The 27,983-nt window shown below is 44.6% G+C and overlaps 1 protein-coding gene across 3 annotated transcripts; it reads left to right on the top strand.

Moving 5' to 3' along the window:
* The first annotated feature begins 130 nt into the window (after window positions 1–130).
* On the top strand, window positions 131–27,874 carry LOC118084271 (interferon upsilon receptor 1-like). 3 transcript variants are annotated; one of them, XR_015948656.1, is made up of 10 exons: window positions 131–337; window positions 2,704–2,824; window positions 6,236–6,420; window positions 6,725–6,918; window positions 7,907–8,054; window positions 10,271–10,404; window positions 22,407–22,565; window positions 23,761–23,801; window positions 25,416–25,521; window positions 26,894–27,874. XR_015948656.1 is itself a non-coding variant. In XM_060270125.2 (7 exons), the coding sequence occupies exons 1-7, from the start codon at window positions 280–282 to the stop codon at window positions 11,928–11,930; spliced, it is 1,248 nt and encodes a 415-aa protein (XP_060126108.1). In that variant the 5' UTR covers window positions 131–279; the 3' UTR covers window positions 11,931–13,517. The 3 variants fall into 3 exon arrangements, 2 of the variants coding, with proteins under 2 accessions (XP_060126108.1, XP_060126107.1); XM_060270125.2 differs by lacking the exons at window positions 22,407–22,565; window positions 23,761–23,801; window positions 25,416–25,521; window positions 26,894–27,874 and adding an exon at window positions 11,496–13,517 and having other exon boundaries at window positions 10,298–10,404; XM_060270124.2 differs by lacking the exons at window positions 22,407–22,565; window positions 23,761–23,801; window positions 25,416–25,521; window positions 26,894–27,874 and adding an exon at window positions 11,496–13,517.
* Window positions 27,875–27,983: the final 109 nt, after the last annotated feature.

The raw sequence follows: 27,983 nt of genomic DNA, 5'->3' as shown, positions 1-27,983 counted from the left end.
ATCCACAGCATACCGGCTCCCAACCAGCATTCCGCTCACAGATCATGTGCACTTAAACAAAAGGACTCTCCTTGCGCACCCTCTTCCTCCTCCTCCCCCTGTTCAAAAAGAATTTGCTCGCTAATCCTTCACTTAAGTAATTGGTATGCAATGAGAGAACTCAGTCTTAAGGTGTGGTAACTTCAGGAATTCATCCTTCCACATTTATCTGATTCATATGATTCAAATGCATGGCCAGGAGACAGATGGAAGGAGAGCAGAGCCCTCCAGCCAAGAACCATGGCCGTTGCATTGTGGGCTGCATTGTTGCTCTTCATTGGTCACTCCTTCCAACTTGGTAAGTCTTTGATTCCTTAAGTTGGTGAAGAAAAGTTGACTAGCTGTTCTTTGCTCCTAGTGTCTACACCAGGGATGGGGAACTTGGGACTCCTCTGGAAGTCGTGGGACTCCATCTCCCACCAGCCCCACAGCTAGCATGAAGGATGATGGGAGTGGTAGCCCAACAATATCTGAATGGCCACAGCTGCACCCACCCCCATTTTTGGCAAAGAAATAATAATAATAATAATAATAATAATAATAATAATAATAATAATAATAATAATTTATTTATACCCCGCCCATCTGGCTGGGTTTCCCCAGCCACTCTGGGCGGCTTCCAACAGAAAAATAAAACAAAATAATCTATTAAACATTAAAAGCCTCCCTGAACAGGGCTGCCTTCAGATGTCTTCTAAAAGTCTGGTAGTTGTTTTCCTCTTTGACATCTGTTGGGAGGGCGTTCCACAGCGCAGGCGCCACCACCGAGAAGGCCCTCTGCCTAGTTCCCTGCAACTTGGCTTCTCGCAACGAGGGAACCGCCAGAAGGCCCTCGGTGTCCAGGCAGAATGATGGAGGTGGAGACGCTCCTTCAGGTATACTGGACCGAGGTATACTGTGCCCTGAAGACCTTTTATCTATTTGTAGATAAAGGTCCTTCCAGGGCTTGTGGGGGGTATAAGCTGAGAAGGAAATCCTGTTTTCTAATAAATGCATGCATGCAAGCACAGGAATATGTTGTGTTGATAACATCAAGCAAAAACAGGCAACAAGCAAAAGGTTAGCCTAGATGAAGTGATGCAATTAGGTAATTTTATGTTCTGGATTTAAGATAATTATGAGAGAGGCATGGAATGTATGTGTGTGTCAAATTAATTTTAAATGACAATGTCTGTTACTTGTATCAAAGTGTGATAAGCAAGAACTACCGGGTTCTGGGGTCCTTATTCTGCTGAGAGAACCGTGGATGTCTGCCCTAGAAAGACCTGACCTGACCACACATTGGTGAGGTGCTAATGAGAACGTATTGGTTCACATAGATCACATAAACCTTGTTTGATTTGTGCAGGATTCTAGGTCTTAGCGATCAATTTAACTTGATTACCAAGACCCAGAATTACAAGGCATTAGGAATTTGTGCTATATATGCAGGCATTTCTAAATATTGCAACACAAATGTTGATCTTGGGTAAGTCAAGGAAGTGTCCTGCCCTATCATTGGTTTAAGCTGATGGCTGTCAACTGAAATGATCAGCTGATATTTCCTCAAAGGAGAGGGGAAGGGAAGGACTAGGGGTAAGGTTACCAAACATCCCCGTTTCCGAGGGACAGTCCCCTGATTTACAAATCAGTCCCCATACAAAACCCATTGATGTTGAAAGGTGTCCCTGGATTTATTGAACAAAATCTGGTAACCTTAGGCTAGGGCATGTCTTCCTGAAAAGGCAATCTACCTGTAAATGTGGAGCTAGAGGTGGCCAGGAAAGAGGGCAGCAGAAAAGAAAGCAGTTCTACTTACTGGTAGTACGGAGGCAGCCACAGTCAGAAGTGAAATGTGTCAGGAAATTAGAGAATCAGGTCAATGCAAAGAAAAGTTGAAAGCATCAGGATACTTTTAGCTAATTGAGGATTCCCTCTGTTCCAATCTCCCAAGCCTCCCAATTCAAAACTGGTTTCCTCAAACCCCTATCCTTTCAGACCCCATTATTTCAGGTGAATTCATATCCATTTAGGAAATGTTACATTCAGATACACAGAAAAAAATCTGCACTGTTGCTTTAAGAGCCACCTAACCCGTAGAACTGGATTTTTAGAGCTCTAGCAGGAAACTGCACAGAGCTTTGCTTAATAAGGCTGTTAGTTTAACCATCGGCTGTGTGGAACAATTATTATTATTATTATTAGTATTATTAGTATTATTAGTATTAGTATTAGTATTAATTTGTACCCCACCAGTCACTCTGGCCAGCTTCCAGAATATGCCAAAACATAGTAAAACAGGTAGGTAGCCGTGTTGGTCTGACGCAGCCAAAACAAAATAAAAAAATCCTTCCAGTAGCACTTTAGAGACCAACTAAGTTTGTCATAGGTATGAGCTTTCGTGTGCTCATGAGGACTTTTAAAAGAAGAGGCAAAATGCAAACTGATATGGAAATGTGGAGAACTTAACTAAATACTGAGGGGTGTGTGTGTGAGAAATGGAGAGAAGCCAAAACCCACCCCAACCTTCTCACTCTGCATCTGGGCCTAGCTTGAATCCAGCCTTTCCCAGTGTATACAGTATTCATCAGGATTTATCCTTTTCAGGTGAAAGTAGCATATTTGGAGAGCTCTTTTCTTCCAGAGTTCTCAATTTGTTCACTTCCCCTTCTCATTCATTCTAAGGAATCCTGCTTCCTCCACAAAATGTGACACTAATTTCAGAGAACTTCTACATTTTCTTGACATGGCACCAGTCTCCAGACTCGACCAACAGCACTCAGTATGAGGTGGAGAAAAGTAATGGGTATGCTGACATTTTCTTTTCCAAGAACCACCTCTTTTGAACTTACACTAGGGTTACCAGAAGTCCCTGGTTCCTGGGGACAGTACCCAGATTTGCAAATCTGTCCCCGGGAAACGTGGCAGCGGCAGCCTCAGCAGCCCAGAGCCAGCCTGTTAGCGGAGTTGGCTCTGGCTGGCTTCAGGAGCTGCTCGCTGCTGTGGCACCCGCCATTTTTTCTGCGCCATGGCAGCGAGCAGAGAGCAGCTTCTGAAGCCAACTAGAGCCAACTGCACTACCAGGCTGGCCCCTCCTGGGCAATGGCCGCCCGCCCGCCACTCCCAAGCCTCCCCTGATCTGTCAAAACAAAGGGGGAAGGGGGAAGGAGATCGGGGAAGGCTTGGGAGTCATGGGTGGGTGGTGTGCCATTGCCCAGTTTTATAAAACAAAACTCTGCGCATTTATATTTCACAGGGTGCGAAAGAAGGGCTTTGCACCTTTATACAATATGCATGTGTGCTTAGGCCCAGGGTCTTTTGCCTCACCATCCCCACTACTGACTCCCTGTTGCTACTCAGCTTCAAAAATAAATGTGTCCTCGGATTCATTGAAAAAAATCTGGTAACCATAACTTGCACTGAACCAGACAATCAGTCGACCTAGCCAAGCATTGTCAACACTGAGGGTCGAACTTGCCAAGAAGTTAACTGCATGAGTGCAACCAATGTTGCTGGTTTTTGTTATTTGTGCAGCAGCTGTAGGACTGTGGAATGATGGGGAGGGTAAGTTTCAGTCTATCCACCCCCACTTTCAGTGCCACACTACTGACCAAAATCACCACTCGAAAATTATTGTTTAGATTTCAAGGAAGGTCTCTATGGGTGTTAAGTACAGTTTCCCTTGATGTGTTTTCTGGGGGCGGGTGGGCGGGTGCAAAGGTGACAAAGGAAAGGGCCTTTTCAGTTGTGGCTTCCCCATCTGTGCCACTCTCTTTTCACAGGCCTTCGGGTAAAAACATACTTTTCCTTTCAGGCTTTTGATTTGACTACAGTGATGTTGCTTGCTTTTAGCTGGGCTGCCAATGTTTTCTGCTGCTCTTATTTCTTGCTGCTCCTTGTCCATTTTTTTCTTTTAAAATGAAGAGCATATGTTTTCATGTAAATGTGTTTTTCCTCCAATGTGTTTTAGTTGTTTATGCTTATGGTCTTAAATATGTTGTAAGCCTTTTGGATACCTTTGTGCATAACAAGAAATGATCGTGTTCAATAAATAACAACATCAGCAGGGGGTAAACTAGGCTCTATCCTGGCTACAGTCTTCCTGAAAACAGTATCATTGTGATCATAACTGAAATCATGAACAAGAGGCTAACTTTCAGGGTAGGCCCTGGCCCAGGCTATGTTGCCGCTAGAAGCAAAACCCCAGGTGGCAACCCCTGTGTCCTAGCCCTCAGCACCTTCTGGTGCCCAGCACTCGGCACTGCCGGGTGCTCACTGTTGCTGGGTGCTTGCTGCTTGCTGCTCCTCGACCCCACCGCTGGCACACTCATGGATGTCAGCAGCAAACCTACCCGTGTTTCTCCTAAAATAAGACACGTCTTATATTTATTTTTCCTCCAAAAAAACACACCACGGCTTATTTTCAGGGGATGTCTTTTTTTTTAATATTAAGCTCTGTCGGGGCTCGGCACAGCGCGCTGCTGGCTTTGCCGGCTCCCCCTCTGTCGGGGCTTGGCAGGGCGCGCGCGCTACTGCTTTTGCCGGCTCCCGCTCAGTTCAGTCGGCAGGGCTTGGCAGTTCAGGGGTCGGCAGGGCGCGCGCGCCGCTGGCTTTGCCGGCTCCTGCTCTGTCGGGGCTTGGCAGGGCACGCGCGCTACTGCTTTTGCCGGCTCCCGCTCAGTTCAGTCGGCAGGGCTCGGCAGTTCAGGGGTCGGCAGGGCGCGTGCGCCGCTGGCTTTGCCGGCTCCCGCTCTGTCGGGGCTTGGCAGGGCGCGCGCGCTACTGCTTTTGCCGGCTCCCGCTCAGTTCAGTCGGCAGGGCTCGGCAGTTCAGGGCTCGGCAGTTCAGGGCTCGGCAGTTCAGGGGTCGGCAGGGCGCGTGCGCCGCTGGCTTTGCCGGCTCCCGCTCTGTCGGGGCTTGGCAGGGCGCGCGCGCTACTGCTTTTGCCGGCTCCCGCTCAGTTCAGTCGGCAGGGCTCGGCAGTTCAGGGCTCGGCAGTTCAGGGGTCGGCAGGGCGCGTGCACCGCTGGCTTTGCCGGCTCCCGCTCTGTCGGGGCTTGGCAGGGCGCGCGCGCTACTGCTTTTGCCGGCTCCCGCTCAGTTCAGTCGGCAGGGCTTGGCAGTTCAGGGGTCGGCAGGGCGCGCGCGCCGCTGGCTTTGCTGGCTCCCGCTCTGTCGGGGCTTGGCAGGGCGCGCACGCTACTGCTTTTGCCGGCTCCCGCTCAGTTCAGTCGGCAGGGCTCGGCAGTTCAGGGCTCGGCAGTTCAGGGGTCGGCAGGGCGCGTGCGCCGCTGGCTTTGCCGGCTCCCGCTCTGTCGGGGCTTGGCAGGGCGCGCGCTACTGCTTTTGCCGGCTCCCGCTCAGTTCAGTCGGCAGGGCTTGGCAGTTCAGGGCTTGGCAGTTCAGGGGTCGGCAGGGTGCGTGCGCCGCTGGCTTTGCCGGCTCCCGCTCTGTCGGGGCTTGGCAGGGCGCGCGCGCTACTGCTTTTGCCGGCTCCCGCTCAGTTCAGTCGGCAGGGCTCGGCAGGGCGCGCGCGCTGCTGCTTTTGCCGGCTCTCGCTGGGTCGGGACTCAGCAAAGCGTGCGCTGCTGCCCTTGCCGGTCCCGCTGGGTCAGGGCTCGGCGCGGCGCGAGCTGCGGATCGCGCAGGGTCCTGCTGGGTTGAGGCTCTGCGCGGCGTGTGCTGCAGCTTCCCCCAGGCTCCCTGACAGGAAAGGCATCTCCCTTTTCCTGTTCCTTACGGAAGCGCCATCCAGACCTGCTCCAGCACGGTAGGGTGCTGGTATCCCAACACGTCTTATTTTTTGGGGATGTCTTATATTTTTTTGCCTTTAAAAAAATCATGCCATGGCTTATTTTTTAGGCCCGTCTTATTTTGGGAGAAACACTGTATACTTACACCTGGGCTGCCCCAAAGAGGGCAAGCAAGAAGAAGAAGAAGAAGAAGGGGTGGGCAGAGGCACCTGCCGCAACCATCCATGAGCCTGCTATGGCAGCTGCCAGAGTTGAGGAGCAGGAGGCAGCAAAGACCCAGCAGAAGGTAGCACTGCAGCCACGAAGGGCAGGAGCAGGCTTTGGGGGCAGCAGCTCCACCTGAGTGGTGGCTCTTCCTCCTCTCAGGGTGCTGCTGCCCTTCATGGACAGGCTGGTTGTGGGTAGGGTGAAACAAATGCTAAAACGGGAGGTGTCATGGTACTATTGCATCTTCTGCTTCTAAGTAACAGATCTTATCCTGACTGGATCAAAGAGCCGTCCTGCAAAAGAAGGAATCTCAGAGGAAACCGAAGCTGCCAGCTTCATCTGCCAAACTTGCTCAGTTTTTACCAAGCTAGGGTGAGAGCCCAGGATGGAGGCAGGTTGTCTGAATGGGCCTATTCGAAACCGCTGCAGCTATACAAAGACAGTAAGGAAACTTTTTCTGCCGAAGACTTGAACTGGGTTAGGTGACCATGCATGTACTACTTTGCAGAAGAAAGGTGGCTCCATCTGAAGGGGTGTCCTGTCCATCTCTGGTTTAAAACATCATGTAATGTAAACATGGATTTAATGTAGCACGTTGTCTAGCCCTGACATTCAGAAGAAAGTGTAGAGATTAAAAGTGCTGATGATGGAGAGATCTAAGTTGCCTGTTCAACTTCTGCCTGGGGCACTGAAAGGTGAAAAGGAAACTGCCAAATGTATCTCCTTCTTTTCCTCTCTCTTCACAGCTGTTATTGGCCCTCTCATTCTCTCTCTGGCTGCTGCAGATCGTAGCATTACTGTATCCGTCTCTATGCCCCAGATCCTACTGGAGGACTCATTTCGTTTCACATCCCGTCTAAAGATCCTGATCATCCTCAGTAGTGAAGGGGGAGATTTCCAGAACGTAATGTTGTGTGAAGATGAACGGAACAGCTGTTGGGTTTGTAGTTGTAGTTGTAGTAGTAGTAGTAGTAGTAGTAGTTGTTCACAACTCTTTCTTTCCTTGATGCCCATTTCCTTGAACCAGACAGATTGTATTGAATGGGTTCGCACAGGGGTGGAGAACCTCAGGGCCAGAGGCTGAAGGCGTCCTTCCTTGGCTCTTGAAACTCTGCCCTGGCCACCCTACTCATTGTCATGCAAAAAGTGTTTTTGCCTGGCTGGAATGTTTCCCTTAACATTGATAATATTTCTTGCTTGCCTAGATGGAAGATAGTAGAAACTAGCCAATTGTGCAAAAGGGAAAGTTGCATTTGTTGCTCCACCCACTTTTGCCCTGGCCCCACCCAGCACTGGCATGTGGCCCAGAAAGCACCACAATTCTGAATTGTTTAACAGTTAATCCATCTTTGCAGGGGCCTCTGGGAATTGCAGCTGTGAGAGGAATAGGTAGTGTCCTAGCAACTCCCAGAACTCTTAGAAAACTGAAACTCCCAAGATACGGTACTTTGGGAGAAGCCATGACTGTTTAAAGTGGCATGGAACTGCTTTAAATATATAGTGCAGATGGATCTCAGTGGAACTTACTTCTGAGAAGAGATGCAGAGGACTACAGAGCATCTGGCTTTTCTTTCTTTCCCTTTTGTAGAGGCTAGATTTGAATCAGGGATTTCCTGCTCCACAACTCAGTTTCTTAGCCATTAGGCCACACCAGAAATATCTAATTGTGGTTTTCACTGACCTTCTTCAACATGAATGATCACCAGATCCAATTGGAGTACTGCTCCCACCATCCCTGACAACTGGCAATGTTGGCTGGGGCTGATGGGAGTTGTAGTCCAACATCTGGAGAGCACTAAGTTGGAGAAAACTTGTTTGCCCATAGCCTTAACTAAAGTTTAAAAATTGACCTTAAAAGCGACGCTAGCCTTTTGTTGTTTCTAAGAGCATCGAACTGCTTTGACACCCTATGTATATTCTTTCCCAAGATGGATAGCAAACAAAGAAGAAGAAACATAACAAAACACACCTTTGAGAATGTGAAGCCAAATACCAATTATTGCGTCAAAGCAGAAGTTGCAGACCAGCCAACCAGGGAAGCTGTGCGGTGTATTAAAACACCAGCTAGCTCAACAGGTAAGAGACAAAGAGACTTCACCCCACACTCGCTTTGGACTGGGGTAATCTACCTAATCTTTGCTGTTTTTGCGCACCACCCAAATATCTCAACGTACAAGAGACCCCAGGGGTGCCTGTGCTTACCCAGGGTTCAGTTTCCTAGGAATAAAGGTCAGCAGAGACTGTGGTGTCTTTAGAAGATGTGGTTTTATTTAAAATAAAAAAAATTCCTTCAGTAGCACCTTAAAGACCAACTAAGTTTTTATTTTGGTATGAGCTTTCGTGTGCATGCACACTTCTTCAGATACAGTGAAATGGAAGTTTCCAGGCACTTATGTAGAGAAGGGGTGGGGAGGGGTGGGGATGGGGAGGGGGGATCACTCAGAAGGGTGGTGGAAATGGGTGATTGACTGACTGATAGCTGTTGATGACCGCAAACGACTGCAAATGGTTTTGCATGAAAAAGGAAGGGTTGAGATGGCTGAAGATCGCTTATCATGTATAATGAGATAAGAATCCGATATCTCTGTTCAAACCAGGTCCCTCCATGGTTTTGAGCTTGGTGATAAGTTGCAATTCAGCAACTTCTCTTTCCAGTCTATTTCTGAAATTCTTTTGTAATAAGACAGCTACTTTGAGATCTTGTATAGAATGTCCTGGGAGATTGAAGTGTTCTCCTACTGGTTTTTCTGTCTTCTGGTTCCTGATGTCAGATTTATGTCCATTTATCCTTTGGCGTAGGGTTTGGCCTGTTTGTCCAATATAGAGAGCTGAAGGGCACTGTTGGCATTTGATGGCATACACAATGTTAGAGGATGAGCAATTAAATAGTCCTGAGATGGTATGTTGGATGTTGTTGGGGCCAGTAATGGTGTTGTCTGGGTGTATGTGGCAGCAAAGTTGGCATCTGGGTTTATTGCAGGCTCTGGTACCAGTGTCCATGGTTTTATTTACACACTTATACAACCTGAGCATAGGGTGGAGGCTCTCATAACATTAACACCCCAATAGATCTTAATTCTCTATCTCAGGTTTCCAGGGAACCAGCAAACTCAGCACAGAGCAAGTTGCTAATGGGCAGCTATTAAACCGTAGAGGAGTTCATCAATTATATCTATTGCTAGACTCTATGAGTGAAGATCTGGGAGATGCTCTTCGTTAAGTCTGTTCACTCCCATATCTCTTTTCTACCAATTCCATTCTCTCTCAGGTACATCACCTTGAGTTATTTGGAGGAAAGGTGAGATATGTGTGTGTGTAATAAATAACATCAATAACATTCTCTTGGTCTCAAAAATGCAGAAGGGGAGGAGGAAGTATTTGTATGGAAGGTTTGAGAAGGAACATACAGAAAACTCACAACTGACATACATCCAGCTTTATGTGCTTGGCAAAAGAAATTAAAAGGGGAGGGAAGGGGGCAGGGTTCTGGAGAAAATTACTTTGGCAATCCTACCTGCTATTGAAACCAATGTACCTTGACTATACAAGTTTTTGGCTTTGTGCGCAACCTCTGGAACATAACCCCTGCGTAAGTTGTATATGAAAAACATAAAAATGGGATGGCTGTCTTCACCACTCCTCCAAATATGGACTAAATTAAGATTTCAATATCAATGCCGTCAGGATTAGCTATGCAAAGGTTAAACTGCAATGGACCTACAGTGGTACCTCGGGTTACAAACACTTCAGGTTACAGACTCCAGTAACCTGGAAGTAGTACCTCGGGTTAAGAACTTTACCTCAGGATGAGAACAGAAATTGCGCGGCGGTGCACGGCGGCAGCAGGAGGCCCCATTAGCTAAAGTGGTACCTCAGGTTAAGAACAGTTTCAGGTTAAGAACGGACCTCTAGAACAAATTAAGTATGTAACCAGAGGTACCACTGTACTTATTCCCTGGGAAAAGCCCTCATTCTGATACAGTGGTACCTTGGTTTACGAACTTAGCATAATCCATTCTGGAAGTCCGTTCTTAAACCAAAATTCTTCTTAAACCGAGGCGTGCTTTCCCTAATGAGGGCTCCCACCAATGGTGTCCTTCCACCGTTTGGATTCTGTTTGTAGACCGAGGTAAAGTGTGCTAACCGGGACACTACTTCCGGTTTTGCGGAGTTTGTAAACCAAATCATTCATAAACAGGACTGTTCTTAAACCAACGTACCACTGTAGAATAGAATGGTGTTAATTGAAGAAAGGTTATTTTTTTCTCCCAACTTTTCTTACCCCATTTCAGGTAACTACTGGACCCTTTCTGTTATAGTGTTGGCCTCTGTTTTTGGACTCATCCTGTTGAGCGGGGTTGGAAAGACTTTCCTTAAGCAGTACATGCAATTGAGAACCTCAGAAACGGATCTACCCAAATCCCTGGTGAGTAGCCATTGTTTGCTTCAGCTTGGCAAAATATCAACATATCTGCACCCTTTTTTGATAGAAAGTATGCTTTGAGCCAACTCTCTTGTGGACACATACAGCTGTTGTTGTTGTTGAAAGGGACCCAAGGCAGTTTACAGATAAAAATAAGAACAGCTAAAAACATAGAAAAAATAACAATTAAAAACAATTAAACGTGTGTGTGTGTGTGTGTGTGTGTGTGTGTGTGTGTCCGATTCCCGCCTGGAAACCAGTGTCCCCACTGTAGAAGGATGTGTGGACCCAGAATTGGCCTCCACAGTCACTTACAGACCCATTGTTAAAATCATGTTTATGGAAGACAATCTTATTCGGCTATGAGTGATCACCAAAGAAGAAGAAGAAGAAGTGGTGTGTGTGTGTGTGTGTGTGTGTGTGTGTGTGTGTGTGTGTGTGTGTGTGTGTAGAAGCTGTTAGTCCCCCAAAGCCTGTTGGAACAGGCTATTATTCTTACATGTATCGTCCTTGGACATCAATGTTTTTTATACCCTACAATTTTAAACCAGTTGCCACCTTTGAAAGTCTCAATCTACATTTGCAGCAAAGTGAGTTGGTAGTGAGGAGAAGAATCCTGAAGTAATAGGATGAACTGCGTCATTTCAGACTGCAGGTGGAAGAAATTGCAGTCTTGAATGCTCCCCTCTGGGTGGGTGGGTGGGGTAATCCCCTTGCAAGAAGACATCTAGCATAGCAAAAAGAAAGCTGGCATAGAAGCTTTTTCACTGATGCTTTTATTATTTATTTAAAAAATAATGGGGGAGCCTTAATATTGTGGAGCAGCAGATTGAAAAAAAACAGAACAAGCAGTGTGCGATTCAAGGGAAGGATCGGACAAATAAGAGAGCCTTCACCTGGTGCCTGAGCATCTGAAGAGAGTATTCCCCCTCTCTATCTAGTCACCATCTGCCTTGCCTTTGAAGAGAGGGGTGCCTAGAGAAGGACCTCTGATGGACCTATTTCTGCCCATGAAATTTTATGTGGTAGCATACTGCCCTATTGAATTTCTTCCTGGTTTACATAGGAGCAATGATCTGTTCATTTGTCCACAGGTTTTTCTGAACAGGAATTCATCTGCTCTGATACCTGCACTTTACTTGGAAGCTGATTCCGTAGTTTTCATCTCAACTACTGTGCAGCTGCCCTTGGAAGACGGTCTTCCAACAGAGCAGGAAAACCCCCAGTTCCAACTGATTCCAGGCAGTTTAGGTGCTCAGGGATCAAGTGACTATTGTCCAAATGGTTTTGATAAGGGCAATGAGGACCCCTCTTGCTTGTCAGTTGCTGTTGTAGACTCCCTCTCGTCAGGAGGCCCAGTGAGGGAAGATTATTCAGGTGATGAGGACTACAGAAGTGCTCTGGAGGTCTTGGAAACTTCTGAACACCCATCACCATCACCTGGAGGATTTCATTTTGGTGGCTTGGAGACAGTCTCTTGGGAATGCAGAACTAGCTATAAAAGTGGCCAAGTGAGATGGCTGCCTTAATCTGGGGCTGATATTCCCCTCAGCTCTTTGAAGTTGCAGGCTCATCTAGACACTCAAGGCCTTGTGTACAGTCCAGGACTTTTTGATATAGTGAAAGGCTGCGATGCCTACCCAGAGGCCCCAGCCAAGCAGGTCGCTGAGTTACAGGTGTGCTGGGATCAGAGCAGTTTCTTAGAAGATGCGGAGCTTTGTAACAGCTCCAGCCTGGAAGCCAAAGACACAAAGGCAATGAGTTTCCCTGGCTATGAACTCCACCAACCCATCCTTTTCTGTGAACCATAGTTTTTTGATGTGTCAAATAAGCAACTGGGAAATGCAGAAACCCCAGCTGCTGCCTCACCTCAGGAGGAGGTGGGAGCTGAGGAAGAAAGAGAGAGGTCTGTCCTGACAGGTCTTCTAAAGGGTCACTGGCCTCTCTTTCCCTCCCCTCCCACTATATCCCAATATATTTTGCTTCCTGACATGCACACCCTCCTCCAGCTCGCCACCTCACTGTGATTCCTGGCAACTGATGCCTCAAATGTCTGTCTCACTCTGCCTGAAGGTAGGGAAGGCCCTGAGGATGGTGAGACAGCAATCTGACTCATGAATTTACCTAATCCAAATGTAGCCATGTAACTGGAGTGTACAAAGGTGAGCCAGAAAATTGTAAGAAGGAGTAATGGTGGAACTCCTCCTTCTCATGTGCCTCATGTGTGTTAAACCTTACATTCTACCAAGGCTCCAAGGATGCTCCAAACTGGGAGCTTTGGGTATTATTGTACTGTATTTGAAAATTCATTGATAGATTTGTGGCTCTTGTGTTCCCAAACTGTGTGGCTGCTGTCAGTGGGTCTTTTGCATTCATCATCTTCCCAGCTCCCATATCAATGTTATAGAAACTGGGGTTCGCTTTTACAGCTGAAGTCCCACTCAAGGGGCTCAGAATTCCCCAAGGTCTGCTCTCAGAAAAATAAAAGGAGACAACAACCAAGTAAAAGTAAAGCAAGGCTGGCTGCTAAGCCTGATCCTTATTGAATGGTTGCAACAGAGAATTCCCCTCTCCTCTAACAGGAAGAAGAAGAGCCCCAAACAAAGAGGATAGCAACTTTTAAAACTTCAGAAAGTGTGCTATCCTCTTTACAGAAAGACCACCCAGAAACATGTAATAAAAAGGGGTTGTTCTGTGAAATTGGGAGCATGCAGGGATTACATTCTTTCCAACTTGTCTAGACTGATATTTTATGAATTGCCTGTCTCACTCTGCCATTCATACTCCTGACACATTAACCATTCCTTTAGATATTGCAACCATCCCTGTCTCCTCTTCTTTCTTAGCCTATTCTTCTTGCACTGACTCAAATCTCTCCCCTTTTATTCACAAAAAAACCTCCATTTGGCAGTTTCCACCTTCTTCTGGCAAGTACTAACTCCAAACCTGCCAGTTGCCCATCAGCAGTACATTTAGGATTTCCTCACTACCTGACTACATTGGTGGCTGCCGGGGTCCAATGTGGAACAAACGTGGTTCGTCCATTCCCCTTTTCGCTCACTATAACATTTTGATTTTGACATGAGTATCATTCATAAAACACATTATTCATTCATTCATAAAAATATCTTATTTTCTTAGGGGAAGGTTATAAATTGATTCTTTCTGGGTGGCACGTGCTTTCCATTTACAGCAAATACTCTTCCTGGTTGAGGCTTGATGGAAGGCGCTGACAGCTCAACAACGGAGTGTTAATTAGGTCTCTGCACCGTTCTGCAAGGTGTTTGCTGTTGCAAAGAAGCAGCTAGCAAGGCTACCATAGTTGTACATAGGAAGGTGTCTCCAGACTATAAGTCTCTTGTGGGAGGGATTCAAATTGTGCAATTTAAGTAGATTAAAGTGCTCTGCCGTCCTTGGCCGGAAGGCATCAATAATGATGGGAGGGGTGGGGGATTAAATCTCAAGGATGCACAGACATAAAGTGGCTACAATATTTGCCCAATGCATTTTGAACACACTTATTCAAGGGCCCTGCATGTAAGAACAATGAACATACCTTATTGAAACATTTAAACAATATGCAAATATTGTTGAAACTAATATTATTAAAGCAGACCCTTTGTAAATATATGCCGGTTGGCTACATTATTCCAAATATCAGAGGCACTATGCCGCTCACTGAGGAGAATGTTGTGTGCTCAGGCCTCGCTTGCACAACACTCCTCAGTGACTGGTATTCAGTGAAAGAAAACTAAGCCCCTCTTGACTGGGCCAAGGCCCACCTCATCTATCATTCCTTTTCCAGAGTTCAGTCAAATGCCTTTACAAAGGCTTTACTTGGCCAGACAACAGCATTACAACACTGAGAGTAGTGAGGGTTTTGAAGGACTCTTGGGTTTCAGTTCTTTTATTGCTTTTAAAAAGTGCGTATTTGGTAAATTTGCCTTTAAATGAGAAACTGGATCAAATAATTTCTTCCCCATCCCTACTCATCACTGATCCTTTGGGATTCAACATACAGTGTTACCTAGGGTTACAAACTTAATTCATTCCGGTTGGTTCTTAACCTGAAACTGTTCTTAACCTGAGGCATGCTTTTGCTAATGGGGCCTCCTGCTAGCGCGCGATTTCCGTTCTCATCCTGGAGCAAAGTTTGCAACCCGAGGTACTAATTCTGGGTTAGTGGAGTTTGTAACTCAAAGTGCTTGTAACCCGAAGTGTTTGTAACCTGAGGTACCACTGTATAATGATAACAGCAAAGCATCTTCCCATTATTTTCCCCCTCCCATAACATGATGGGAGTCTGAGGAGCTACCAGGTGTGGCATGAGATTTTATGCCAGCAGCACCTTTTAGGTGTCGTAATGGCAGACCCTCCCAACGCCCCTGTTTTCCAGGGACAGTCCTGGATTTACAGAAGCCATTTCGGTTTCTGATTTGATCCCAGAATGTCCTGCTTTTTCTTAGGATGTCCCTATTTTCATCAGAGGGTATGGAGTTATGCAACCCCCAGCCCAAGGAGATAAGTAACTATACAACCTTTATAAGGCATATGAAGGCAGCCTAGTACAGTATAGGGAAATTTATTTAGAATGTTTACTTTTTTATGTTTTTGTCTATGTTGGAAGCTGCCTAGAGTGGCTGGGGCAACCCAATCAGATGAGCTGGACATAAGGTTGTTGTTGTTGTTGTTGTTGTTGAATACGACATCCCTATTTCCATCAGAGAAATGTTGGAGGGTATGTAATGGTACCATAAGGAGGGCGCTGCCTTTTTCCAGCTCAGATTATCTGCCCAGGTAGTCCAATCTTGTTTACTCTCTCAGGCTGCAACTCAGCAGAGTAGTTATTCACTACTCTTTGGCTGCTCTGCGCCTGCTTTGTTTAAGCAAACGATGCTTGTTTATCTTGGATGGGGCTCATGGCCTTATGTGGTTTCAACACAGCCAGAGCAATGGAAGGGAAATATATGCTTGGAACATATCTTAATTTACGTATTTTTATATTTCCCACACCTTCAACATATGTGCATTGATGTTCCCAGGGCAGCTAACGGAAGAGGGGAGAAAATGAATGTCTAATTTAAAAGTAGTAGTAGTAGTAGTAGTAGTGGAGCATAGATATGAATACTGTACAGAAAATTAAAATCACAAACTGAAGCAGGAACAGCCTATGGTAATAGATAGAAAAAATATTTACAAGAGCAGGTCTTAAAGGGCTGGAGAAACTGGTTATTTCATGACTGGATTACTGCAATGAGCTTTATGTCGGTCTTTCCTCACATTTGGTCTGGAAGATGCCGTTAGAGCAGAATGCGGCAGAACAACAGGAGGTACTGTCAGATTATAAAACCTGTGCTCTGCAGGTTACTGATTTTCAACTGGGTCATGTTCAGGGTGTTGCTATTAGCATATAAAGCCATTGACAACTTGGGATCAGTTTACCACTCAAAGAAGTTCGATCGGTGGAATTGGCGCGACTAAAGCTGCCACATAATACCCATTCTGCATTTGTAAGAATTTGATTGTTTTTTTAAAATTGTTTTTATTAAGGGTTTTCTTGGTTTACAAAGATAAGAGCAATGTCTCTCTTAACATTTTTACAGCTCAGTTTCGGTTGTTGAGACATTGGTGAGGGGAGGGGAAGGATAGTAGGTGGAGGGAGGGAGGGTGGGATGGGGTGGGCTTTTTCTTGTCAGCGACGCTTGCATAGGTTCTCTGTTGTTCGCCTGTTTTCCTTTGATGGTGAGAGGTGCTGGGGTTGGCCTAGGATATGGTTGTTCCTTTGTGGTTAGCTGTGGTGGTCTTTGTTTTGTTTGTAAGCAGGGGAGTGAGTGTGTGGGTCAGGTTAACCATATTGATTCATATGCTGTTGGTGGGTTTTTGTTGTTGTCTTGTTGGGCTGTGTATGTGATAAAGGGGAACCATACCGGGGTGAAGCCATCTTCTTCTATTTGTCCCCATGTCAGTTTCAACTTATTGGTTAATTTTTCTAGTAGGGCTGTTTCCCATACTATTTGGTACCAATGGTCCATGTTTATTCCTGATAGGTCTTTCCAGTGTCTGGTTATGGTGCTTCTGGTTGCTGAGAGTAAGTGGGTTATGAGTTCTTTGTGGTGTAGGTGCGCGTTATTGTCCTGGAATATGTTTAGCAAGGCCAATTCTGGGGTGAGTTCTAATGCTTGTTGGGTTATTTTACCTATTTCTCTTATGGTTGTTTTCCAGAATAGTTGGATTTTGGGGCACTCCCACCACATGTGGAAATATGTGCCTGTTGAGGTGCATCCTCTCCAGCATTTTGCTGAGGTTCCTGGGTGTATTATCGCTAGTTTCCGTGGTGTTAGGTACCACCTGTAGATGATTTTCAGAGTGAGTTCTTTCCTTTTTGCTGATATGGATTTAAAGGGGGGTTTAGACCACATTTTGGTCCATTGGGTGGGGTTAATTTCATAGTTTATGTCATCTTCCCATTGTTTTTTGATTGTGTCTAGGGGGTTTATGGGGTTTTGGAGCAATATTTTATATATTGCAGATACCATCCCTTTGCCGTGTCCCTTTGTCGTTAGGAGGAGGTTTTCAAAGGTTGTTAGGGGCCTGGTTGCTGTTGATTTTACTACTGGATTGTTTAAGAGGGCGTGTAGTTGGTGTTGTGCTAACCAGGATATTTGAATGTCTTCTAGTTTGTCCTGTATTTCTTGTGTTGTCATAGGCTGGTTATTTTTATAAAAGTCTATTAGGCGATATAAGCCTTTGGTCTGCCAGGTTTTTATCTGAAGGTTTTGTGCTGCATGGTGGAATAGCGGGTGGTAAGCCAGGGGGATTAGTGGGGATGAGGTTGGGGATAGTTTGTCTGTTTCTGTTTTCCATGCTTTGAACATGGGTTTGTGTGTACCTATTTAGTGTTGTTTGAATCTTCCTTAGTTTGTTTGGGAAAGAATTTGATTGTTTAGTACGGCAGCACCTGCACTTTAGAACTCCCTTCCTATTGATATCGAGCAGGAGCCTTTACTGTGGTCTTTTCAGAGCCTGCTAAAAATAAATAATCCATTTTTTAGACAAGCCTACCCAGAATCTTAGAAAGCAGAGGTGATTTTAATCTGTTTTAGTGTATGTTTTAAAGGTGGGTTGTGATGTTTTTCTTGATTTCAATTGCTTGAAATTTTTGTAAACCACTTTGAGATTTATGTTTTATGTTGTTGTTGTTTTTACAGTCAAGCAGTGTATAAATTTAATAAATAAATAAATAAAATATAAATATAAATAAATAAATAAAACACAACTGTGTTTACCCAGCATCTTAAATGTAAGGAGGTCTCTCGGTTGACCTTTTTAGGGAGGGCATTCCATGTAGGGATGGATGGATGGATGCATAAATTGCAGTTTCTCTCCGTTGCTCATTTCCCCAGCCTTAAGTTTAGTATTTTTGCATCAGGTTTTTTTTTTAAAGTCCTCATGAAATATGTCAGCATTTCAGTGCAAATTTCTCTTCTTGAGTACACAATTTTGCAAGCAATTTCCCCTCCCCCATGTAATACATTTTATGTTATTCTCATGGATACATGGCGCGGCTACCATATTTCATTGACATAGTTGGAATATGGCAGTTGGAATCAGTGTTCCTGGGCGTCTGAAGTCTAGATTTTGTGAAAAAATCCTTTAAAATAGTTCAAAAACTTGGGGGGGGGGGAGCTCAACAACTGTTGTGTCCAGATTTTCACTTTTTGAAATATGGCAACCCCAATTATGATTTTTTTAATGCACACTTACCCCAATCTACACATTATTTGGTTGCAGAACTCCATTGTAAAAATTAGAGAAGTACAACTTTAGAAGGTTGGTTGTGTTTGGGTTCACATATCATTTCAGAAAGTGTGAATTAGGTAGGTTTGCATGAAAATCCTAACTGAATTTCCGTGGTCCAAATTGGTGTGTGCGCATGTGTATTTGCAGGTGTAATTTTCTGCAACATGCCATTGATGCAAGAGTAGTGCACTGGTGGTTGATTTATATTGGACCAGTCACACGTTATTCTAAAGCGCAACAAAAGCATGAAAAGAAATAAATTTGAACATCTGCGGTGTAAAAAGTTAAAGGGTTTCAGCAGGAAGCTACAGGACATGGGCTGATCGAAAACAAAGCAGTATATCCACCTCGAAGTTTCTGCAGGCACAAACAGTATTGAAAGCAGAATCACATATAACCACCCCAATACCATCAAGAGCACAAACAATCATGAACGCGTAATAAAAAAAAGTGTGCCTGGAAGTGGGAGTCCTATATAAATAATCATAAATAGAAGCTATGCTTATGAACCTTTTGGGGCTCCTTTGATACCCTCCTATTGCCTTGAGCCAGCCAGAGTGGTAGGATCACATCAATAATTCTTCATCTGATGGCAACAGACACCCAGTAAATAGAAGCAAATTGAATACAGGACAGGAATAGATGTAGTTAGGACAAGCTGCCTAAAGCAATGACAGGCACCCCAGGCCAAGATGGATGACTTTTCTGATTCATCTGTCTTCTCTCCTCCCTCTCATGGGATGTGCTGCGGAAGGGGAAATGAACCTGTCAAGGTTAGGGGTGAAAAACGAGTTTTGTAGCAGCTGATGTGACTCCTCTGGAAAGATGCATGAGAACTGTTTGTCCAGTTTCCAGCAGCTGGAAGAGCCACATGATAATGGCTCAGTTGTGGAGCCAGCAAGAAACACAATAGCAGAACATGGCAGAGGCAGCCACAAGCAAGAATGCTGTTGGAGCTTTGGTGTCTGTTCCTAGCATAGCAATCACTAGTTTATTGCACATCCATCCTGATTTGCTTGCATAAAACTTGTGCAGAGATTAGATTGCATCCGTTGAGCATTTGCTCCGATTTGTTTGCGGGGTGGTTGCATGACAACCAGCATCCATTCTGATATGCTTTCAGGGTATTTACATATATTTCTAATAAAAAAATTCCTTCAGTAGCACCTTAAAGACCAACTAAGTTTTTATTTTGGTATGAGCTTTCGTGTGCATGCACACTTCTTCAGATACAGTCGCGTAATAAAAAAAAGTGTGCCTGGAATCTGTATCTGAAGAAGTGTGCATGCACACGAAAGCTCATACCAAAATAAAAACTTAGTTGGTCTTTAAGGTGCTACTGAAGGAATTTTTTTATTTTACTTCGACCCAGACCAACACGGCTACCTACCTGTAACCAGTACATATATTTCTGTTAGTCATTCATTCATCCTTCACACAATGCATTGGCCTGTTACTTTCCTGACTGCAAATAATAAAATAAAATAAATTATTCAAAAGACTGGATTTATTGCACTAGGGAGCAAGAAGCCTTTCATCCACTTTTAGTGGCACAATCTAAATTCCTGGTATGCACTTGAATCCCTCCTGCAAAACACCATAGTTCAGGGTAGATAAAAGAAAGTTATCCTTCAGGCAGCTCAACTGTGGAACTCATCCAAACTGGAGGCAGTGATGGCCATCAATCTACAAGGCTTTTAAGGAAGAATAGACAAATTCATGGAGGAGAGGGCTATTGAGGGCTACTAGCCGTTGAGGAAGAAATACTTCTGAATACCAATTGCTGGAAACCCCAGGAGGGGTGAGTGCTCTTGTGCTCTGGTCCTGCTTGCAATTGATTTGGCCACTGTGAGAATAGGATGCTGGACTGGATTTGCCACTGACCTGATCCAGTAGGCTCTTCTTATTTGCATATATTCTGGAGTCATGTGGTTTAGAAAAGTAGTGGAACTTTTTTCCTTTCCTTGGCTGGCTGCTCTTGCCTCTCCTACTGGCAATACTGGCTTCACTTCTTAATCCAGCACAAGGAAAAGATTACTCATTAACACTCATTAAAGTGACCACAGAACACACACACACCCCAAAAAGCTCAGAAATAGGCACAGATGGTTCTGCTGGCAAGAACGGGAAAGATCCAGTTTGCAAGGAGGAACTTTGATTTGAGGGTTAATAGAGGAAGCTACAGGTAGCTTGGGGGGGGGTAGGTCTCGCAACAACCGTTAAGCATAGCGCACCTGTGAATAGCAACGCTGGAGACAAAACAGTTGGGAGGGGCTGCAGATTTCATGTCCCTCCAGTTGAGGGCTTCCCAGCGATCTGGCTGGACACTATTTGAAACTAGAACTTGATTTGTTCCAGGAGGGTGGGTGTCTCCTTTAAAACCTTGGAGCAATGGACAGCTGAAACTTGCCCATAGCAGAATAGCAATGGGACTCTTCTAGTAGACTTCCTTTGAAGCGATTTCTTGGACTTTTATAATGGGGGTGGGACACCTCAGGCCATGGGGTCTGAGGAGCCACTGCCAGCCAGGGTTGACAATATTGAATGCAGTAGACCAGGCATCCCCAAACTTCGGCCCTCCAGATGTTTTGGACAACAATTCCCATCATCCCTGACCACTGGCCCTGTTAGCTAGGGATCATGGGAGTTGTAGGCCAAAACATCTGGAGGGCCGCAGTTTGGGGATGCCTGCAGTAGACTAATCTGACCTTGTATCAGGCAGGTAGGTAGCCGTGTTGGTCTGAGTCGAAGCAAAATAAAAAAATTCCTTCAGTAGCACCTTAAAGACCAACTAAGTTTATATTTTGGTATGAGCTTTCGTGTGCATGCACACGTGTATCTGAAGAAGTGTGCATGCACACGAAAGCTCATACCAAAATATAAACTTAGTTGGTCTTTAAGGTGCTACTGAAGGAATTTTTTTATCTTGTATCAGGCAGCTTTACATGTTCCTATGATGCTGAGTCTTGCTTGCCTGACAGGAGGATATTAAGTATGTAAGTGTGTGCAGAAGCTACTTAATAATAATAATAATAATAATAATAATAATAATAATAATAATAATAATATTTATACCCCGCCCATCTGGCTGGGTTTCCGCAGCCACTCTGGGAGGCTCCCAACTGAAGACTAAAAACAGAATAAAACTTCAAACATTAAAAACTAACCCTAAACAAGGCAGGAAGCAAAGGAAATCCATCATCAAGGAGGTGGCATTTGCTACCAAGAAGCATCCACCTCTGCAGGGCTTTTCATAGGGCAGGGGAAGTGGGTAATCTTTACACAGTAACATCCTGTGAAGCGGAAATGCTGGTTTGCATTTTGCATATACCAAAAAAGGAAAAAAGAAAGAAAAAAGGTAGCATTTATTTTTCTGTCCATTCCATTCAGTCCAGGCCAAACTCATTGTTAACTTCAGAGAGTCGCTGACGTCACAACGTTTCATTTCTACCCCAGGTTCTCCCAGCCAAACCAAACAGTAATGAACTGTCTCATCTAGTCTAAACATTTGTTAAGGGCTACCTGTTCAAGCGACGATAGAATGAAAGCGTAAAAGGATGCTGGTGCATTAGGATGACAAACTGTCACTGCAATAGATGGATGACTGGGATGATGAGAATCTTTTGCAAAATGATAACATATTGATCCTGCAGAGATAGATGGGTGGAGAGGGTATAAAGGAGGGTCCAAGCACTCAGGCTGCTGCGAGATCCTCACAGTTTGGCCAAGCTGCAAAAGGGGACAATGAAGATGGAGTTCCAGATTCTGGCGTATGTCATGGTAGCACTTTCATCTATCTGCTGCGTAGCAGCCTATCCTGTTTACCCAGACATTGAGGCCATGCAAGGTAAGGAACAATCTTGATTATGATTTGGAGTGGAAGTTGGTCAGTGCTGTTGTGATGGTTTCATGCTAGGCTACAAATGCATGTCAACATAAGCAGAGCATTGCTAGATCAGACCAAGGCCCATCTTGGCCTTCCCTAATCTGGTGCCTTCCATCAGGCTGTAACTCTCTTCAGTCCTTCTTTACATGGTCAATGGGAGTTGTAGTCCAAAAGTCCAATGGTTGTACTCCAATGGTCAGGGATGAGGGGAGTTGTAGTCCTTCTGGAGAGCACCAGATTAAGGAACTTCTGGTGCATCTGCCCTGCTTCCCATAGTAGGAAAGTTACAAGCACACTTTTTTTTTTATGTTCTGCCCAGATTTTGTACCTACGGATTTTAACTTGGTGGATAACGCTGTTGGATTCATACCTGATGATGCAGCTTCTTTTGGACTTCGTCCATCCCGGAATCTGAATGCAGCTCACTCTGCCCTGGAAGAAGGAATTAATCAGGTCCAGAAAAGTAGACAATGGAATGGTTAGTGTGGGTACATGATTTGGGGCACTTCCTGATGGGCTGTTCATTCACACAAAATTTGGTTATCACCCCACACTTTTCTAGTGCAATTACCCCATCACTTTTCTAACCACAGGGAGTCCAATAAGAAAAGTGACAGATAATGGTAATGGAAGGGCAGGATCACATCTACTAGCTGGCATCGTCGTATAACCTCTGCACAAATGTATCTGCATGAATGCTAAATAATCAACTGGTCTGAAAGCCCCCTTAAAATCCCCTCTTTTACTGTACCCCCCCTCCCCATTAGCTCTTCATCATATCAATGAATTCTGGAATTAGGCTAGTAAGATGCTCCCTTACTTCTTTTTTATTTGCTATCTTTGTTATCTTTTGCTATTTTTATTATTTTTCCAAATTATTACAAATCAAACCAATTTAATTTAATTTAATACAGTTTCTTAAAATCAGGTTTCTGGCTCCTGTTCCAAATGCATGACCACCATCGTTTCCTCACATTGCCGCATGGTTTCTTATTTAGAGTCCTGTTGACACGCTTCACTTGCAGTTAAACCATTATTCTAGCTGGTCTCTTTTTTCAACTTACGAAAAGCACCTACGTTGCATCTTATAAATAAGTAACCCATTTCACGTGTGTAGTCCTTCATATATGTTGTTGTTCCAAACCTGTGAGCGTTTATTACTGTCTTCCATTGTTCAGTTCTTTGCAGATGGTACAATGTCACATTCCATTCCTTCCGCTGTTCGCCGACTAGCATACGAGCTGCAGCCATAAATAACTCACAGAATGCATATCCACTTAGGATTTGTTCAGAAAGAATGGGTGCATCATAGAATTATAGATTCCAATGCTTATCCTAGTTACCTGGGGGATTAACTGTTAGACCTGATAGGCCCTGCCCCTTCATTGTTTGTGATGTCCAGGATGTGTTCATGAAGGCCACACCTGTCTTCTCAGCAAATGATGCTCATTACAATTCACAGTTTTGGACTGAGATTAGTTCCTCCTTAAAAAGTTGCTTCCAACAGTAGTATGTGCTTGACATTTTCTTCATTTTGCTTTCCAAATGACCAACTGGCATTGCCTGCCTCCCCTTTCTTCCTTTCCCCCCTTTGAAAAATAACTGCGTGGCAAAAGCTCAGTTTCTTTCTGACTGTTCGTGGGGCCATTTCCAGATGTATTTTGTCATTGCAGGAGGCAAGGAGTCACTGCAAGATGACGGTGCCGATAACCTGGTGAGTGTCAAAGGCATGCCCTCCCAACTTTTCACAGATTAATGTAGGACACTCTTGTATACATATAGCATCTCTACCCTCAGCAAATGTGATACTTTGCATGCAAAAGTTCCCAGGTTAAATCCCCAGCACCTCCACACGGGGCTGGGAAAAGCTCCTGTCTTGGAACCTTGGAGATGCACTGCCAGTCAGTACAGACAGTACTAAACTAGATGGACTAATGGTCTAACTCAGTATAAAGCAGCTTCTATGCTGCTAGATGTTCTCTGTACTATCACCCATTTACCTTTTCAGCCTCCAATGCCTATATTCATCCACTCTAGGTCTTTTCTCTGGAACTCCCAAACCTTCGTGTTTTTAATAGAGCATCAGCACGTGGATGGCATTCATTCAGTGCATTTAGCGAGTTCCGTTTCCAAAACGACATGGGTACCAAAACACAACCATCCTTTGCAATAAGCACACCTCTGAATTTTGCAATGCATTTCCCCGGTCAAATATTGTGTACAGAAATGCACAAACCAGGATAAAATGTGCATTAAAATGCATAGATTGTGAAAATAACATACAAAACCACATTCTATGGGGGGGGGATGCTTTGCAAAATCGCATATAAAATGTGTATATTAACAGAACTTGTCAGTAACGTGTTGATTAATTTTCATGAGGATTTAAAAAAAAATCACAAACTGATGTGAAAATGTGGGGGACTGAAATCATAATTGGTGAAACAAGTAATATCAAGAAATCAAAATCGACAGATTTGCCCATCCCTAACCCAGAGAATGAGATTGGTTTTTATTTCTACAGTTCTTATGTGGTCTGTCCCTCCCTTTTCTGACACTCCTTTCTATATCCCTGACATCTGATTGGTAGTATAAAAATGCATGTCAGAGGATGAAACGTAGAATTGTGTATTTTGATAGAAAATGGGTTTAAAACACATATGTAGATATGAGCTTCCCAGGCAGATTTGAAGGGAAAATTGCAATATTATGTGGCACAGGGACAGAACAGTCTTATGAATGAATACACGCAAACCTGACACCAGGGGCGGAGCAAGCGGGGGGTGGGGGGTGGTCCGCCCTGGGCACCGCCCTGAAGGGGGTGTCACTTGGTGCAGTGCCCCCGCTCCTTGCCTCTGCACGGCAGCCTTGGGGGGGACCCCAAAAAAGCTGCAGGCGCGCCGGCCGAGCGATTGGGCACCGCGTGGGTGCCTGCTGGAGGGGGGGGTGGTGGCACTCGGGGTCGTGCCCCTGTCCTGCGATCAGCGCCTGAGCCTGGACACTCCGTTTAGAAGTCACTGGGGGCGCGATCCCCCTCTACCTAGCATGCATGTGCAGCATCCCGCTGCACATGCGTGCTAGGTAGAGGGGGATCGCGCCCCCAGTGACTTCTAAACAGAGCCTAAATGGAGCGTCCAGGCTCTGTTTTGAATTCACGCACGGGGGGGTTGTGATCCCCCTCTACGTAGCGATGCACACGTCATTACGTAGCGATGCCGTGCCCCCCCAGGGGCATGGCAATTTGCCACCCCAGGTGTCGCGGCGCCTCGCTACGCCCCTGCCTGACATGGACTACCAGTGGACTGATTTCTCCATCTTCATTTTTCAGGTAGAGGATATAAAAGCCATTCTGTGGAAGCTGTCAGCAGCAGACAAGTTCCGCAGCCATGCCTTTGTCAAAGCGGACCAGTCTCCTCAGAAGCCGAGCAAGAGAGGTGAGATGCCTCTGGTTCTCAGTAACGTGGTTGAAATGAGAACTCGAGCTGCTTTCTAAAATATGTAGGTGGTAGAATTCTGGATAATGTGCAGGTGTAAGGTCCCTGAGCAGGGGCCTCACAGAATTCTCAAATAGGGTTTTGGAAGAATTTCAGTTCAGTTTTAATTTAAAGGTGAATCTACCTAATTTGCTCTTTTAATAATAATAATCAGTGCTTTATTCTTGGGGGCGGGTGCATACCCCTAAACATTTTGTGAATCTAAGTTTGGCCTCACTGAGGGGCAGTATTTCAATATGAGTAGGAAAATGAGAGTACCCCTAAACATTTTTTAAAGAAAAAAGCACTGATAACAACAACAAATTTCTTAAATTGTTTTTTAAAAAAAAATACGAAAAAATATTGATATAAGCACATACAAAATACAGTAAAAGTAATAAGTTGCTTTCAAGTTTTCCTCCCCATTGTAGCTTCATTTTACTTTTTCTATTTCGGCATGCATTTGTATTGGTTACCCTAATTTGCTCTTTCTGAAACAAATGAGAACCCAGTAACATCTAAAGGACACCGCATGGGCCACCCCTGAGCTAAATGCATAGGGGAAAACAAGATGAATGTTATTTACACAATAGTGATTTTAAACAAACAAACAAACAAATAACAGATTGAGGGGTATGTGGGATCTGGACTGGGGCAAAGGCTAGGGATAGGGAAGACATTCATACCTCTCTGAATATTGTTGTGCAGTTCCCCAGCCAAGTAATGTATAGAAAAATGCATACGGTGGGATAAAATGTGCATCAAATGGGTAGATTGGTGAAAATAATGGATAATAATGCAATTCCATTATGGAAGACCACGTTGCAGAAAGTGTGAAAGGCAAAAACTGCATGCAAAAATGTGTACAATATTAAAAGAAATTTGCACTAAAATACTGATAAATTTACATGAGGAGTTTCTTTTTAAAAAAACAAACAAACACCAAGTGATATGGAAATGTGGAGTCTGGAAAAATGAGAAACAGAGAGAAACTGAAACTGACAGCTCTGCCCATACTAACAAAAGCTTAAAGCCTCTCCCCACCCTGAGGCCGTGATACCAACCATCCCCAAATCCACAACTCGCCACACACTTTTATATGAACACTGTCACATCCAGTGAGCAGTTAGTGAAGTGTTTTCCTGGTGCTATGTACTGTATTAGGCCTGTGCTGTTCATTTTTAACCACAGGCTTAGCCACACCTCCCCACTTCTTTAGGTCAATTTGTAGTTGGTAGACAACTTAGTGCATCCCAAAATTAGAGCATTGTTTCCTGCCATTAATTGTGGTGACTTCTTCCTTCCTGCCCTCCCTTTCCCTTTTCTTTGCCAGCTTGTTTCTGGAAGTACTGTGTTACCAACTGAAGGCAAGGATCCGACTGATCTTCTCTGCACATGTGTGCCCGTCTCCCCAAATGCCTCCCAGAGACTGTCTTCAAACCCAGTCTGTCCGGAATGTGGGCTCCTTGCTTACACCTGCGCTTCAATGCATCAGTTAACCTTGAATCATGCCATGCCATTTTGGTTATGCAGAAGAATTTGCTTTGCCTTGCAGATAGAATCCTTCATATCACCACAACAGCCCCATGGTGGAGAACAGAAACCACTTCTGATACAGCTGCTGGCTTTGTTCATGGCATAGCAGATAAGGAAAAGAGAGAGCTCAAGGAAAGAGCTTGCACCTTCGTTAAACTGGGTGGGGTAGCTGTGGAAGAGTCTGTTCTTGCATATATTAGTGAAAATAAAATAGGCATAATAAAGGGGGTAGTTGCCTCATATAAAATGTGTATACACAAATGGGCGTATTAGGATCAATTCTCACTAAAATGCTGGTGGGTTTTCATGAGGTCTGTTAAAAAAACGAAAACAAACAATGTGGAAATATGGAGAACTGAACTGAACATTTGGAGGGTGGGGTGAATGAGAAACTGAAATTGATAAGACTCATCCATTCCTAATTGCAAGTGATGGTTTGTTCCCCGAGTGCTGCAAGGTGTCTGCCATAGAATGCTTGCTCACTTGGGGAGCAAGTAAAGTCACAGTCTGTCCCATTTGATCACTGTGGTTAATGATGCCAGGCTATAGGCCCTGCTGTGTAAGGGAGTGAAGATCTCATGCCCTGTTCCCCACCCCCAACAACTGTTTAGACTGGGGTGATTATCCAAAGCAAGACCCCAAACAATAATGATTTTGGACAACATATCCCCTCATCCTGCATCCTTCAGCATTAATATGACCTACTTCATTGACCCCCATGACAGCAAGCCTGTGTTGTTTTTCCTTGTTGTACTGATTAAAATATTTCTGTATTTATTACTGGGATTATTGTCTTTTTGTTTGCATTGCTGTCTGTTTCCATGGTCATGCCTTCAGCTAATTTTGGTTGTGCAATGCTCAATAAAGAACTGGCTGTAATCTAACCT

Source organism: Zootoca vivipara, chromosome Z2, assembly GCF_965207765.1.
Source record: "Zootoca vivipara chromosome Z2, rZooViv2.hap1.1, whole genome shotgun sequence".
Taxonomy (NCBI): domain Eukaryota; kingdom Metazoa; phylum Chordata; class Lepidosauria; order Squamata; family Lacertidae; genus Zootoca; species Zootoca vivipara.
Note: the sequence above shows the minus strand (reverse complement) of the source record. Positions and strands in the feature narration are given on the sequence as shown.